This window comes from Papio anubis, chromosome 12, assembly GCF_008728515.1.
Source record: "Papio anubis isolate 15944 chromosome 12, Panubis1.0, whole genome shotgun sequence".
Taxonomy (NCBI): domain Eukaryota; kingdom Metazoa; phylum Chordata; class Mammalia; order Primates; family Cercopithecidae; genus Papio; species Papio anubis.
The window spans coordinates 109,861,428-109,875,749 of NC_044987.1; the positions used below are offsets into that span (position 1 = coordinate 109,861,428).

At 38.4% G+C, this 14,322-nt stretch overlaps 1 protein-coding gene across 2 annotated transcripts; it reads left to right on the forward strand.

Annotated features, from left to right (window-relative positions):
* Positions 1-1,467: 1,467 nt before the first annotated feature.
* Positions 1,468-9,871, forward strand: LOC103877467 (oocyte-secreted protein 4A). Of its 2 annotated transcripts, none has more exons than XM_031653610.1 (5): positions 1,468-3,888; positions 5,061-5,239; positions 6,576-6,673; positions 8,599-8,661; positions 9,509-9,871. In XM_031653610.1, the coding sequence occupies exons 1-5, from the start codon at positions 3,822-3,824 to the stop codon at positions 9,582-9,584; spliced, it is 483 nt and encodes a 160-aa protein (XP_031509470.1). In that variant the 5' UTR covers positions 1,468-3,821; the 3' UTR covers positions 9,585-9,871. The 2 variants fall into 2 exon arrangements, with proteins under 2 accessions (XP_031509470.1, XP_009184212.2); XM_009185948.4 differs by having other exon boundaries at positions 1,470-3,888; positions 8,599-8,733.
* Positions 9,872-14,322: the final 4,451 nt, after the last annotated feature.

A 14,322-nucleotide genomic window follows, 5' to 3' on the forward strand; every position in this document is an offset into this window, starting at 1 on the left:
TCACTCCTAGGCTGTCATGTAATGACTAATAAATAGTAAGGCCTGGTATCACATGCTATCTCCACATCTGGTGAAACTGGAAGGGCTATAATGGCCTAACTGCACATTTCTCTCTCTCCTCTGCTCCTGAAGATAAGGTCCCCGCTACACAGCTCTGCTTATCAAGGAGACCAGATACAGTTCCTGCTTATCTCTGAACAGTGGGTTTCAGTTCCCTGGCAGTCTGCAGAATTATTCAAACCAATCATACGCTCCTGTGGGATCTAGAGGTCACCTCACCCTCTTGATATTACAAAGCTTATGTTCCAGAGCCCCTGGTTGTTCCCTGTGCTCCTAACTGCAGTCCTCATGTGGACCTATGTGCTATGTGGTGTTCTCCTTTGCAAGGCTGTGAATGTACACACCAGTGAATTGCTTTCGAGCACATCTGCTCAGTGGCAGGTGTGTGTTTGGCTATCACCATAGCCCTAGAATAGGAATCTCTCCCTCAGCAAGGGGGTGAATAGGAGGCAATGAAAGCTGAGTCAAATGCCCCAAATAATTGAAAATAGGAATTCAAACAAATGTTGAACAAGAGCTTTCAGAGTAGCACTATTTGCAAAGATGGAAACAACCCTAAAGTTCATCAGTGGTTGAATGACTCAAGAAAATGTGCTAGAGCCAGGCGCGGTGGCTCACGCCTGTAATCCCAGCACTTTGGGAGGCCGAGGCAGGTGGATCACGAGGTCAGGAGATCGAGACCATCCTGGCCAACACGGTGAAACCCCGTCTCTACTAAAAAAAATACAAAAAATTAGCCAGGTATGGTGGCGGGTGCCTGTAGTCCCAGCTACTTGGGAGGCTGAGGCAGGAGAATGGTGTGAACCCGGGAGGTGGAGCTTGGAGCTTGCAGTGAGCCAAGATCACACCACTGCCCTCCAGCCTGGGCGGCAGAGCGAGACTTCCTCTCAAAAAAAAAAAAAAAAAAAAAAAAGAAAATATGCTATACCCATAAAACAGAATACTGTACAGCCATAAAAAGAAATGAAGTATGGATTCATGGTACCATGTGAACTAAAAATAAAGTTCTAGGCCTTCAACTGATTTAATGAACCCCCATCTTGGCCAAGAGGACCCCAGAGAAACCTTAAGAACTGTGTTTCCAGCCATCATGGGGTGGGGGGTTGGACATGCCTTGTTACACCACTTCCCTTCTGTGGTTTAGACACAACACCTGACTAGCATTAATATTAAAAAAAGAGATCAGGCTGGGCGTGGTGGCTCATGTCTATAATCTCAGCATGTGGGGAGGCTGAGGTAGGCAGATTGCCTGAGGTCAGGAGTTCGAGACCAGTCTGGCCAACATGGTAAAACCCCATCTTTGCTAAAAATACAAAAAAAATTAGCCGGGCGTGGTAGCGTGTGCCTATAATCCCAGCTACTCAGGAGGTTGAAGCAGGGGAATTACTTGAACCAGGGAGGTGGAGGTTGCAGTGAGCCGAGATTGCGCCACTGCACCCCAGCCTGGGCAACAGAGTGAGACTCTGTCTCAAAAAAAGATCATAAGGCTGACACAACGAACTCTTTGTGGCAATAGCATACAAAATTATAAACAGCACCCAAGGCCATGCCAAGTAATGGTTAAGTCATGCACCCCTACACTCAAAGAACAAACTTTGTTCTAACTGCCACAGGGTTTTTCTTTTTCAGCAGCTAAACAAGCGCTGGCCTTGAGATAAGCAATGTTAACAATGACAGCTTGTTCACTGCCAGAGGCTGACCTTCCTGTGCTACAAGCCATCACTACAGCTTTGATTGGACAAGGGACTCATCTCAGCAACTCTCTCCTGATAAGAGACGACTGAGCAAGAACTGGTTCTGGCCAGTTTACAGAGGTTGCACACTTGTATAACTTTGTGTCTTGGAAAGACCTTTAGATGTAGAAGGCCTAATTGTGATACATTTAAATGTTAAGTCTCCACCCCAAAGTGAACATGGGTCATATATAACATGCATGCTTATTCAGCACTTACGTGTTAGAACCGCCCTAGAGAATATTCATAGGTCCTCCTATAACCTGTTGAATACGTATGCTTGGCCATCCCATTCAGCATAAATTCCCATCTCACTCCTCCCTCCCTGCAATGTGCCTGCCTTTCAGACTCTGTTGGAGGCTGTGCATCCCAGCCTGTTAGGATGGCCGTCTTGCAGTCTGTAACCCTTTATAAGACATAAAGCCTCTTTTATTTGTAAACAAATAAATAGCATGATTTTTAAAGTTAAGAGTGTAATTCAATTTTTACAAAGTGTCCAGAATAGGTAAATCCAAAGAGACAGAAAGTAGCTTGGTGCTTGCCAGGGGCTGGGAGAAAGGAGGAGTGTGGAGTTGCTTAAGAAGTATAAGTTTTCCTTTGGGAGATGATGAAAATATTTAGGAATTATAGGGGTGATGGTTTCACACATGTGCATGTACCAAGTCCACTGAATTATATACTTCAAAGTTGTTAGTTTTATGTGAATTTAACACTTATAAAAATTAGTGGTTATTTTAACAGAGGAGGAAAGCATGTAAGCTATTGGAATTAGAAATTCCAGTATTATTTTATGTACTTCTATGTAGTTAGCTATTTGAAATAACGATATATTTATTCACATCTTAAATAAGAAAACAGGTAAGTATTTTCAAATAAAAACCACTGAAATATTCTTCATAAATTCAATCTACTGTAAGGCTCTCCTTCCCAAATATAATTTAAGTGATAGATACCTTAACATAAAATCCTACTAATTTTAAAGAATATGCAATATAATAAAAACGTTTAGTAGAAAGGATTTTGAGGTTTCTGATGTTCACAGATGTTACTTTTTGCTTGCTCTTTGTTACATCAGTTCATAATCCTGGAGATTCATATAGCTAGAAACAATTATTTTGTACTTAGAAGCTAAGGCAATCTATGTGATACGCTACACAATTTCTAAAAATAATTTATTAGGCTTTTACTTTTACTTTTTGAGAGGAAGTTTTTTGGAGGTTGATTTCTGCCAAAATGTAGAACCAAGTGATGCTGTTATTATCTATTATCCCATATCTTACAATTTTTCATTACTAGATTTAATTGTCCAAAAATGCCCTTAGAGAATATTTCTAGATATGTGCACATTCATAATAAAATGCTTGTAGGGAAAGCAAAATTAAACCAGAAAGCACTGTTTTGCCAAAGCTTGGACCACAGGTGTGTAGGTTTATTTACCTGAATCAAAACCTCCTGAAGCTGATTACAAGCACCGATTAGTGAGCGCATCTTGGCCCAGGTTTACTGGATCTGAATCATTGGTTGGGAGCTAGAGCAATAGTTTTTTTTTTTTTCTTTTTTCACAAGAACCCAGAGTGAATATAATATGCAATATTGCAATATTGTTAATCAATTCATAAGTAATTCTTCTGTATCACCACCTGAATTTCTCAAATCATCTTGCAAAGCCCTACTTTAACAATTCAATAGACACATATCAAATATTATGTCAGACACAATTTCCGACACATCCACATGCTTGGGAAAAAAGACGTGGTGGTAGGGGATGCAGCCTAGAACCACTTTCCACATGTTCTTTCCTGATTTTCTGATTTATCTTTCAATGGCAAAAACCGCACTTACTTTTGCACCAACCGAACTTCAGCTGTGAGGACGAAAAGCCAAAACTATGCTAAGGGGTTCTCAGTGCTTTCCAGAATGGTAACCATCACCCACAGCTGAGGAGGTAAGAGGTTTATAAACACCTGTGGAGGCCCATGTCCCTAGGTTTTCTGTTTCCTGTGATACCTTGGGCTGGAATCTGAAGCAATGAAGATCTCTTGTGTGTTGGGAGAGCTCCTCATGCTTTTCGAGTTGATTCATGGTCTCCAAGATTGTAAGAAAAAGCGGGAATTTTTGGAGATGGCGATTTCTAACAGCAGGGCCTTTTTTTCTTTTTTTTTTTTTTAAACATATTGTTGACTTCGGGAGTTTGTTTTTTATAACCTGGTGATCAGTTGCTAATAGCTAATGATTGCAAAGTTACAGCCAGACATAGTTTTATCTTTACCCCTGTACTTCCTCTTGAATTTTTCCTCTAAGTTGATCTCAAGGTGCGGTTTTTATTTTTCTCACATGCAAAATATTTCCAGGTTCTTTCTCTGCTGGAGACTAGCTTGTTACTTTGCTGAATGTGAAATACTTATAGTGACTGGCAAAATCAGGAGAGACTGCCCAGTGCCTAGGAGAGGAGGTTACTAGGTCTACATTTCTGGCCATGGGGTATGAAGTTTGGCCAGAGAGTAGTCAGCTGTATTCAATTGTTTATGATTCCTTTTCAGAGTTGAGGCTCTGAATAGATTTTGCATAGGTTTTAATCCTGATCTGCCATTTAAAAGCTATGTGACCTTAAATTTATCCATGTGTAAATATGGGATAATGATAAAATTGACTCCATAGAAATGTACTGAAAATGAAGTAAGACCCCAAACCAAAATTTAACATAGTTGGCAATCATAAAAAAATTATTGGAGTAACTGCAATATTATTTTGTTTCTGAATCCTGAGTTTCACATACCAATTAATATTTATTGGCTCAGATATTTTGATCAAAATAAAATTTTAAGTGGAAGCACATGATCTATTTTTCCATTGTGTGCAACCAAATATCAAAACTTGTTCTTGTGTCTCCTTGTCTTGTGTCTCACTTTTTCAGATAGACATCACTGACACCTAGATATATTTCAAAAATGTATTCATGAGACCTGTTAGTAAAATTTGAACAATCCCTAAAAGCAAAGTGAGTATGTTGGGGTATTTGACTTATTTAGCTTAGAAATTCTCAAGAAGTGCTTCTACGGTTTTTCCACATTCTGATGAAAAAAAAACTGAGACGCACAGAGATTAACTGGCCCAAGATCTCCCAGTGGAAAAATATACAAATAGAAACAAAACATTTTCACTCTACAGTTGGGAATTCAGCTCAAAAGGTTGAACATTTCCTGAGTGCTTTGTGTGGGGGCAGACATACTATCTGATGTTTTCCCTTTTCAAATTTTCTTTCAACAGTGTCTATAACCTGTTCTGAAACCTGGCTCCAGGTCAAACTTAGACGAACGCCACTGTTAAATGACCTGCAACCTTTGCAAAACGAACTCTCTCTAGGAATTGGCTGTCCTGTAAACATGGTCGAGGTGGATTTCTTTGGGTTCCTGTATCTTCTAACTTTTTGTGGCATCAGAGTGAGCGTAAGAGCAGTTATTATTTCAACCAATAATATATCTTTTGACTGTTTTGGGTCCACAAACCAATGACTAAAACTGCAGTATTCAAATTTTAATTGTCAGTTAATAGTTCATGTAATATTGACTATTCTCTTTAACATTTTTGGATATTGCTTCTATCTGTCGGAAAGACAAATAGGATTTGGGGTCCCAAAAACTATGCATTCCTACTTTAAAAATCTTTTTTTTTTGGCAACAGAACTTTTGCCTGTGATAGTGGTTTTTTGTTTTTTAAAATACTCTGTGTTAAATCTAGTTTGAGAGAAACATTTTGTTTTGAAACAGTGTCACAAATACCCAACTCTTGTTGTTGACCTAAAATTTTGATGAAAATGGAGTGTATCAGTTTATATAGTTCCTGTATTAATAAGATAAATCAATCTTTCCTGTCACCAGAAAGCTGGTTTTTGTTTTTTTTCTTCCTTTATGTTAAATTGTTGCTGTGTTTTGTAATTATAGCCTGGTTTTTCCTTTTTGGAGTCACATCTGTTTCTAGTAAAGATTAGGTGAACTGATCCTATTTTTGGATCTAAGTGCATGACTTTATCGTTTGTTTGCTGCTGTATCTCTAGTATAAAAAAAAAGTCTAGCATTTGGCAAGTACTCAATTTAGCATGAGGCTGACTCAACTGGTTTTCTAAAGTTGTCAAATATCTAGCCAAAATTCACACTGAGTAATTTAGGTCTGCCTGAATCAGACCCTGACTCTTTTTTTTTTTTTTTTTTTTTTTTTTTGAGATGGAGTCTTGCTCTGTCACCAGGCGGGAGTGCAGTGGCACAATCTCGGCTCACTGCAACCCCCACCTTCCGTGTTCAAGCGATTCTCCTGCCTCAGCCTCCCGAGTAGCTAGGACTACAGGCGTGTACCACCATGCCCAGCTAATTTTTGTATTTTTAGTAGAGATGGGGGTTTCACCTTGTTGGCCAGGATGGTCTCGATCTCTTGACTGAGTGATCTGCCTACCTCTGCCTCCTAGAGCGTTGGGATTACAGGCGCGAGCCAACGCGCCTGACGCAGACCCTGACTCTTAAACAAATGTGGTGATCAAAAGTTGTCTGTGCAGACTCAACTGCCGAATACAATGTCCCTGCTACTATGGCAGGAGCTATTAATGTCTGCTAAAACCAGGGATTTTTATCACTTAGCTCTGCTTTTCTGTTGTAAACCTTGCACTCATACCTACTTTATGTCATAAAGTAAAAATAAAAATTATTTTGTTTTTAATCTATATTTTTAAAATGGAATTTGAAAGCAGTTGAAAGAAATATAATTAAGATAACATATCCTTTATACCTTTAGGAACACGGAGTAGGTATGCTCATTGAAAGTTTAATTGTATATGAGCCACCAAATTTTGACTTCAATTTACACATCCCAGTATCATGCTATGTGCAAAGGTAAGTGCAGTGCACTACTGAGATCAAGGCTATCTAACATTATCTTTGGCTTCTAGGTGTTTTGATCAGTTAAACTGCCGAACATTATGCTAAGGTTGGACATTGGATCAAATTTGATCTGTGGTGTTGTATTTGGTCATGTGAGTAGGTCTAAAAAAATTGATTCTCTCAATGTAGTTTCTGAATGAGTAGATGAGGCTCAGTTGCTATATGAGAATTAAATTCTACAGTCACTAAAGAGATTATATCAGACAGTTTTTGTTAGTAATGTTTCCTTTTTTGCGGTGTTCCTTGTCTGCACCTACCCATACTGCCTCACTCATGGCTATTATAGGAGCTTTTAAGTTTTTGTACAAACCATACCACCTTTCTGCAGATATGGGGAGGAACCAAGAGATTCAAAATCAGTATTTTCTCAGTTTTAAAACTAGAATCGAGTTAGTCTCTGATTTGTTAGTTTCTGCAATACAAATAAAAATCAAGACTTGCTAATGACCGCAATTCTCTCCTTATTGGAGAAACTTTTCTTCAATGAGAGAATAAAGCAGGAGAGCCTGTTGATGAAGGTTGAGGCAATTCTGCTTGTGATCAGATCCCTGGGTGAGCTGTTCACAAGGCCCAATTGCACGTGTGTTCTCTCTGCCCCTAGAGTGTTCATTCCAACCTATTTTGAACAGTCTGGGGAGACACAGAATTTAATGGCTATATTTATCTTACAACCACTGACTTCAACTGTACTGTGAAATATTTGCTTTTCTTCATTAACAGCATCTTTGGTCCTTCTCATAAGTAAAAATCAAGTCAGGTCCCTATCTCCAGTATTATATCAAATTTAGGTTTCCTTTAAGACTCCTAGAGTTTTACAGAGCACACAAAGGATTTGGGGAAGAGGGTTTAGTATAATCTGAGTAGTACATTTTCCTCTGCTGCTTTTCTCTTCATGTTTTGCTGGGTATGACAGGATGAAAGAAGTTGGGTCACAATTATCTCATGGTTATATGGTGCAATTGTGGTCCATTTCCAGCAATGCTGGCTAGATAATCACACCTTCACCCAGAAGTGTGTCTCAAATTACGGATATGTGAGTTTTTTGGAGTCCTTAGAAAGGGGGTGGCCATCACAACTGCATATTTCCTGATAGACCAATCTAAACAAGGCTTCCTTCTTAGTCCATACAATTGCCACCGTAGGCCTCCACACAACCTGCTCATTTTCTGTCTTGTTTGGTTTTTATTCCAGTATCTTGACTTCTTGAGGTCTCCTCCCCACTTCACAGGTATTCTTGAGAGAAATCCTGGAAATACAGCTAAAACATTGGTACCTGTGAGAGAAATTACTTAGTCATACTATAATTCATGGTGGGAGAATATGACCTTTCTGCCCCCTTTTCTACACTCCATGTCTCTCATATGTCATTCTACTGCATAGGCAGATACTTGGGAGTAAAATGTCAGCCTCTTGCTGTAGGAAACTCAGTGTTGGAGAAGCTGATAGAAACACCTTTATTTGGCTTCATTAAGGGAGGGAGAACTTTAGTGACCCCACTTATACCTCTGTCATAGGCCAAGAACTCGGAGCTGCATGCCTCTAATCACTCTCTGTAGATGTCCGTTGAGATGATTAGAGATAAGAACTGCTTCAGCCACTTATTAAGAGTTCTTGGTATTTGACATCCTATGAAATTAGCTTCAGGTCCCAATAGTACATTCTGGAATAATGAAAAGTTGTATTCAACCATCTGTGAATTTTTTCTCACATTCTATGAAACAATACATTTTCATATTTGTCTAAGCTAGCTGATTTAGCATTCTCTCACAGCTGGAAGAGATCTGTTTAATTTAGTTTTCTCCACATTTCAACTTTTTCTCCACCTCCAAAAGCATAATAGATACAAAGCTTAAATCTATTTTTTTTCTCTTTTTCAGACGGTTTCCAATAATCTTAGTGATGAGAAGGGGAGAGAATGACAACCGTCGTGAATGCAGAAGGTCAGTGGGACAGCACTGCTCACTATCACGCAAACTCGAAGACTTGGGAATCCGTCCAAGAGTATCCTATGTGTAAGAGTATTTTGAATTAGTACCATAAATGCTTACAGTACGTTTATATATAAAAAAGGCCAGAGTTTAGTAAGGTGGTGACATACGCCACACTTTGTGTACTATTGCCCCTATGATTTTAGTTCAGGATCATTGGAATACTGCATTTTTTATGTCTATTAGGGATATATTTTATCTTGGCATTTCTCATTATTTCCTTATGTAAAACAGATTTGCAATTGTAACCTCAATAGTTCTGTTATGTTAACTTTCTTGAGCTAGAGATAAACCATCTTTGGTGCATGTAATGTAAGTGTGCAATGGGATCACAGATTCCCATAAAGATAGTAATTGATATCTATGTTAACTCTAATTCCAGCTTTTTGTTCTAAAAGAACTAAATGTCAGCAAGAGAAAACTCAAATGAGCCATAACAATATTCAAATAGGGTATAATCTTTAGACTTTATTATGCTAGAGGGACAGGCCCTTATTCCACGTATCAGCCGACCCTCATAATTCTAAACTTGATATGGTGTCCTCATGTAAAATTTATAATCATTTACTAAGCATTTGTTAACTAATAGCTATATATACACATAACATGTATGTGTGTATACATGTGTATATATTGTATTTGTGATACTTGAATCATTAGAATATTATAATGGTTCCTGGGGTTTAAAATTGATGCCTTTTTCCCAGGTTCCCATTTGGTTGAGCCTCAGTGGTTCTTTAGTTAGATAGTAGTTTCCCATCAGTACAACAACGTAACTGTTTCTTTTCCTTCCTTACAGGAACAGTGTTCCCTTGTTGAGCTACTTAATTGTATCCCTTCCTAAGTGTAAGAACAAAGCTATACATTCTGGATGATGAGGCCACCCTATTCATTCACCTGGTGCTCTGGCCGCTTAAGGATTTCATTGCCTTTTAGAAGTTGAACTAGTCACTGGATATTGTCTTTTGTCATTTCAAATGTGATATTTTTAAACGAAAAACTTGCTCTGTTGTCCATATTTATGAATTGTTGGGGTAGGGAGAAAAGCCTTCCTTTCCCAGATTTTAAACTTGTAATAAATAAACTTTATTCTTAAATAAAGTTTTATAATTCTTAATAGTTATTTATATTTTTTAAAGCCTAAGTCCTGATCCACAGAGCATTATAAAGTGTGAGGCAATTGCATATTGTGACTAGGCTTACCCATCATCTGTTTTGGGTAGCAATAGAGTATCTAATACACAGTAGTCTTTCCTTATTCAGTTTTGCTTCCCATGGTTTCAGTTACTCGCTGTCAACTGTGGTCTCAAAATACTAACATAGTCTTAATATCTTCATGGAAATTCATAATTCCATTTCATGCTTGTTACATACTCCAAAGAGAGACACATTCACATAACTCTTGTTGTAGCATATTATATGTTTGTTAGTCTTTTACTGTGGCTAATTAAACTTTATCATAGATATGTATAAGAAAAAGTACAGTGTTTATACAGGGTTTGGTCCTAACCACAATTTCAGTAATCCCCTGGGGGTCTTGGAATGCATCCCCTATGGATAAAGGGAACTACTGTATCATAATCTAATTCTCTAGTTGTTCCCCATTTCACTGGCTTCTAATGATATGTGTAAAATAAGGTGAAATCAGAGTTTTCTTTTTTTTTTTTTTTTTTTGACAGAGTCTTGCTGTGTCACCCAGGCTGGAGTGCAGTGGTATGATCTTGGTTCACTGCAAGCTCTGCCTCCCAGGTTCACACCATTCTCCTGCCTCAGCTTCGCTAGTAGCTGGGACTATAGGCGCCCACCACCACGCCAGGCTAATTTTTTGTATTTTTAGTAGAGATGGGGTTTCACTACGTTAGCCAGGATGGTCTTGATCTCCTGACCTCGTGATCCAGCTACCTTGGCCTCCCAAAGTGCTGGGATTACAGGTGTGAGCCACCATGCCCGGCCTAGAATTTTCTTTATAAATGGTTCAGAAAATAGCCTATTTCAATCTCTACTTTTCTGTATTTTTTACCCTCTGTATCACTTTCCTTTTCTGTGTGTTAGCAATTTCAAATTAGTTCGGGGATTTAGGTTCATCCATCTGGTCATATAAAGAGGCTAGAATTGAGAGGAAATAAAATTCCAGTTGGTTTCTGCGTTATGATTGCTTCAAACCAAAAGTGAATTTTCCTTGTCCAAATATCTCTAAAGGCAAATGGCAGCATTTGAAAAGAAGGTAAAAATCTTCTGCTTTTAGGGATTCTCTTGAAACTCTTCACTCCTAATCTCTGGATTATGGATCAGTTGACAAAAGTAACAAGGGGACATAATCGCAACATACTCTAGTCCTGTTAAGGCTGTCAAACAGTTTAGAGCCCTGGACAAATAAGGTGTCCTGCAAATCTCTGCCCTTTCTTAACCAGTCAGAGGGAGGAACCTCTGCCTCAGTTTATAAGATATAAAGGGCCTGGGGCCAGGAAGATTTCCAGACCAGCAAAAATCCAAATAAGGCTGTCGAGTGATTCCATCTCTTCTCACCAGTGGATTAAAGATTGAATTTTCTTATGAGAAAAATTGAAAGTTGAAGTCCATAAATGTGTCTCAAATGCTGTTCTTTCTTGGGTAATATAGTAAATAGACATGGTCCCCCAATGCTATCCTATTCTACTGTCCTTTATTTCTGTTTATTTCCCAGTGCATTTTCCCCTCTTAAGCCCCTAAGGGAATTTACTAACACAATATGAACTATTTCAATGCTTGAATGTAAGAACATGATTTTCATTTTAATTCATGAGACATTTTTCATTTTTCTCGAGAGAGAAATGCGTCACCTATTTTAAGTAAATTTGACAATTTAACTGAGTTGCTGCAATTCCTTAATGAATGATTCATACATGTATACGCTCTCTGTTCCTCAATTCTTTCAACTTAAGTGTCTTTTTGTTAGACTTATGTTTCAATTTTAGAAAACCAAGAGTTGAGAAATCCTACAGAGCAGTTTAAAAATGTCAAACAAAGCAAAAGGTTTTTTTTTGTTTGTTTGTTTGTTTTTGCATTTCACTCTTGTTGCTTAGGCTGGAGTGCAATGGCACGATCTTGGCTCACTGCAACCTCCAAGTGATCCTCCTGCCTCAGCCTCCCTAGTAGCTGGGATTACAGGTGCACATCACCGTGCCCAGCTAATTTTTAAAAATATTTTTAGTAGAGATGGGGTTTCACCGTGTTGGCCAGGTTGGTCTCACTGACCTCGAGTGATTCACCTACCTTGTCCTCCCAAAGTGCTGGGATTACAGGCATGCACCACCATGCCCAGTTAACTTTTTATTTTTAGTAGAGATGGGGTTTCACCATGTTGGTCAGGCTGGTCTTGAACTCCTGACCTCAGGGGATCCGCCCAACTTGGCCTCCCAAAGTGCTGGGATTACAGGCATAAGCCACCACACCAAGCCTAAAAGCAAAGCAAAAAGGTTTTCTACACATAAGTGTCCTTTGTAGAAGTCATCAGTGCAGGACCTATTAATATTGGTCCATCCCTCCCAGAGGTGTCATAGATGAAAGATGATACAACCACACACATTTAAGTCTATATACAGCAAGGAAGCAAGAGAAAATAAGTGGGGAAGGGTTTTGAAGAGAGACGATGCATTTAGGATAGGGTAGAGGCAGAATTGAAGGACCATGTTACTGTAATCTTCAAATATGCACTGTTCATGCGCTGTCCTTATCTCTGCTGCATCATCTTTCTGCACTGATTGTGATCATGAGATTATAAGAACCTAAATTAAGGATTGAAAAAGTGGGCTCCAGGCAGAAGGTGCTCAAGTCAGGGACATGCATTTGCTCTATCAGAGTGTCACAGAGGCAAGCTCCCCGCCCAGAGCTGTAGCTCACCAGTTCATGTGGTATACTGCCATGGAATTCATGCAGAGGAGTAAAAAACATACGAGGGCCATAATGTGACTACATTAGGTATCACCAGTAAGTGGGCAATGTTATACAGATGTTAGGTCAATATATGTATACACACGCATGTGTGTGTGTGTGCACACATGTGTGTGTTGGCTCAGATCATCATGGAGGCTAATTCCCAAGATCCGCAAGCTAGAGACCCAGGAAAGCTCATGGTATAGTTCCAGTCTGAGTCTAAAAGCCTGACAATCAGGAACATGAAGCGTGCGAGTCCCAGCCTGAGGGCAGAAGAAGACCAATAATATCTGAGTTCAAGTAGTCAAGTGAAAAAGAGTGAATTCTCCATTCCTCTGTCTTTTTGTTCTATTCAGACCATCAACAGATTGGATGATGCCCAGCCACGTTGGGAAGGACGCTTTGCTTTACTTAGCTTACCTATTCAAATGTTTGTCTCCTCTGGAAACACCCTTACAAACACACCCAGAAATAATGTTTAACCAAATAGCTGGGCACCCCATGGCCCAGGTAGACTGACACGTAAAATCAACCATCACACTGACTCATCTATATTTAACAGATTTTATTAATTCTGTGGTGTTCCACAGCCTTCTTCTAATACTTCTGTACTTAAGATATCCTATAAATTTGCCTATGTTATTTACATCTAAGTTTATTACTCCTTATTGATTTTAACTATTTTCTTTTCTTGCCTTGATAGCACAAGTCCATACTCTCAAATAATACAGATGAAACATGTTATAAAAGTTAATTGTTACAGAATTATATGCTTGAATGTTAGAAGACTATGGATAAACAGCATTAACATTCAGAAAGAATTTGTGAGAAAATAGATATTTTTGGAAACATATAAACTTAAATATTATTAACCTTAGATGATTTCTGAAGATGTGAAGATATCCAACAGCAAAACAAAATAGGGATTGCAATAGGACTAGAAGTTCTAGCCAGGCAAACTAGGCAAGAAAAGAAATAAAAGTCATTGAAATTGAAACGGTAAAAGTAAAATCGTCTGTGTTTGCAGATGATGTGATCTTATATATCGAAAATCCAAAGAATCCGCAAGGAAGCTACTCGAAAATCCAAAGAATCAGCAAGGTGCAGGGTAAAGGTCAGCACAAAAAAGATAATATTCAACATTATAAGAAGTCTTAATACATTTCAAAGGATTAAAATCATACAGAATGTTGTGTATTTTCTGACACAAAGAATGTCTCTATAATTCAAAAATTAAAAAAGATATTTTAGGCTGGGCACAGTGGCTCACACCAGTAATCCCACCACTTTGGGAGGCTGAGGTAAGAAGGATCATTTGAAGTCAGGAGCTCGAGACCAGCCTAGGCAACAAAGTGAGAACCTGTCTCTACCAAACAACAAAAAAGATATTTAACTATCATCATGTGCATAAATTGAGGAATAAATGTCTTAATAATCAATTATCAAAAAGTCATAACAATAATTAGAAAATATTTCAAATAAAAATGGTTACAAAAAGGCCACAGTCCAAACCTGTAAGATGTAATTAAAACAGTATATAGAAAGGGATTTATAGAATGAAATGTATTAGAAGAGAGGAAAGCTTGAAAACAATACACTAACAAACCATTTCGAGAAATTTGCAGTGCAAAATAGATTCAAAGAAAAAAGAAGCAAAAAATAAAAAATAAAAATAGCATAGATTTTAAAATTTCTGAAAAA